Source organism: Cariama cristata, unplaced genomic scaffold (genome assembly GCF_000690535.1).
Source record: "Cariama cristata isolate BGI_N322 unplaced genomic scaffold, ASM69053v1 scaffold25201, whole genome shotgun sequence".
In the NCBI taxonomy this organism is placed as follows: Eukaryota; Metazoa; Chordata; class Aves; order Cariamiformes; family Cariamidae; genus Cariama; species Cariama cristata.
The window spans coordinates 696-2,357 of record NW_009601350.1 but is presented as its reverse complement, the minus strand read 5'-3'; the positions used below and the strand labels follow the sequence as shown (position 1 = coordinate 2,357).

The 1,662-nt window shown below is 57.5% G+C and overlaps 1 protein-coding gene across 1 annotated transcript in view; it reads right to left on the bottom strand.

Moving 5' to 3' along the window:
* UNC13D (unc-13 homolog D (C. elegans)) overlaps positions 1-1,628 on the bottom strand; it is a gene marked incomplete at both ends in the record, with an annotated part of 9,576 nt that extends 7,948 nt beyond the window's left edge. Inside the window, 5 exons of the mRNA XM_009710425.1 lie at positions 98-167; positions 366-434; positions 880-924; positions 1,290-1,467; positions 1,562-1,628. Coding sequence (XP_009708727.1) covers positions 98-167; positions 366-434; positions 880-924; positions 1,290-1,467; positions 1,562-1,628 — 429 coding nt within the window. The remainder of the gene's footprint in view (positions 1-97; positions 168-365; positions 435-879; positions 925-1,289; positions 1,468-1,561) is intronic.
* Between the last annotated feature and the right edge of the window lie 34 nt (positions 1,629-1,662).

Below are 1,662 nucleotides of genomic sequence, written 5' to 3'. Positions count from 1 at the left end.
TGCTGTCACAGGGCTGGGATCCTGCCCGGAGCCTGTGAGGTTTGACCGGCTTAGCCTGGGGAGTCACTTGGATGAGAGGATGAACCACAGCACTCACCTTCAGGCGAAGGACCACGTTCCCCAGGAAATCATCCTGCCCTTTGTCTTTGCGAGCATCCTTAAAGATCCTGAAAGGCACGAACGAAGAAGGGGGTGAAAAGGTTTCCTGCAGCCGTAACCCAGCTGTGGTCGGGGCGAAGAAGGGCGATGCAGACCTGTCACCTTCCCTCCCTCCTTTCAAAAGCAATTTTTAAAATCCAGCAGGCAAGTAAGTATTTTCCAAACCCTCTTTCCTCGGCAGCCCTTAGGGCCACGCCAGCACCAACCGTTTGAGGCCGTGGAGGTCCGTCAGCTCCCCCAGCTTGTGCCGCACCGACTCCACCGTGTCCGAGTCCCTGTGAGGGTGGGCAGCGAAACCCACCGGGGCGGGGGGAAAGGAGGAAATTCAGGTGATTGCAAAACAGTTCAGGGAGTTGCAATGATAGCAGAGAAGGGAAGGTGCTGGGGAGGGGGAATGTGTCGGGACTGAGGCCATCCCCAAAACCAGCTGGCCAGCCAAAATCCGCAAGCACGTGGCTTCTTTCCATAAATAAAAACCAGGGTTCAGGATGAGCCCGGCTTGGGCAAAGCCAGCGTGGGCTCTCTCTGCTCATGCTGGTCGCATCTTGCACTGTGCACTGCTCCAGCAGAAAGGGATGGGGAAAGGGGTCCCCAGTCGGTTTCTGGGGCTTTTTAAAGGGTGCTGATTGAAGGACCACCCCAGGGACCCTCCCAGGAGGCAGAACCCCCCTGCTCAGGGCTGGGTTTTGGGGTGGCTGGCTACGGGGTGCTGCCGCTCACCACATGTCCAGGTGGAAGCTGGCTGTCTCCACGTCTTCAAACTCCCTGCAAGGCACCAGCAGGATGCCGTTACTCCAGCAGCATCCGAGGGAGCAGCAGCAAGCAGGCAGGAGAGCTGGGGATTACAAGCAAGGGGCTCTTCCCTGGGGGAGACCCCAAACCACCCCGCACAGCCTGGGGAAGTGGTGGGAGAGCCCCGACGGAGGGATTTTTGCCACGCTTTTGTTTTTCACCTCCCTGGACCTGCTGCATGGGTCAGACCAGAAGCCTGGCAAGCCCCAGTGGGCATCGCCCAGCTGAGCCCCAGCTCCTGGTTAGGGCGAGTGGTGAAACCCCCCCAATCCACCCCCAAGAGCATTGGCCATCCCCTCCAGCCCCCAAATCAGCAAAGCCAAAGGGTGGCAGATTACAGGATAAATGTCTCTTCCCAGACCGGGCTGAGGGTCTGCCTTATGACTTGTGTGCGATGGATCTGGTCTTCAGGGATGAAGTCCTTGACCACAGCCTTCATCCGCCGCTTGTGTTCAGGGTGGGCCAGTTCCTGGCTCTTGGCCTCGATGCCCAGCAGACAGTACGGGTCACTGAACCCTGCGAGGGCAGAGACGTGAGAGTCCCCGTCAGGAGCAGCGGCTGTCCCTTTTCTGATGGTTTTCTGATGGGACGCCCACCCATCTCCACTTACCACTGACATCTTTACCCAAAATCCCCTTGGCTTCTTTCACAGTTGCTTTCAGGCAGAAAATTGGGCTCTGGAAGAATGAGAAAAAAAAAAATATTAATGTC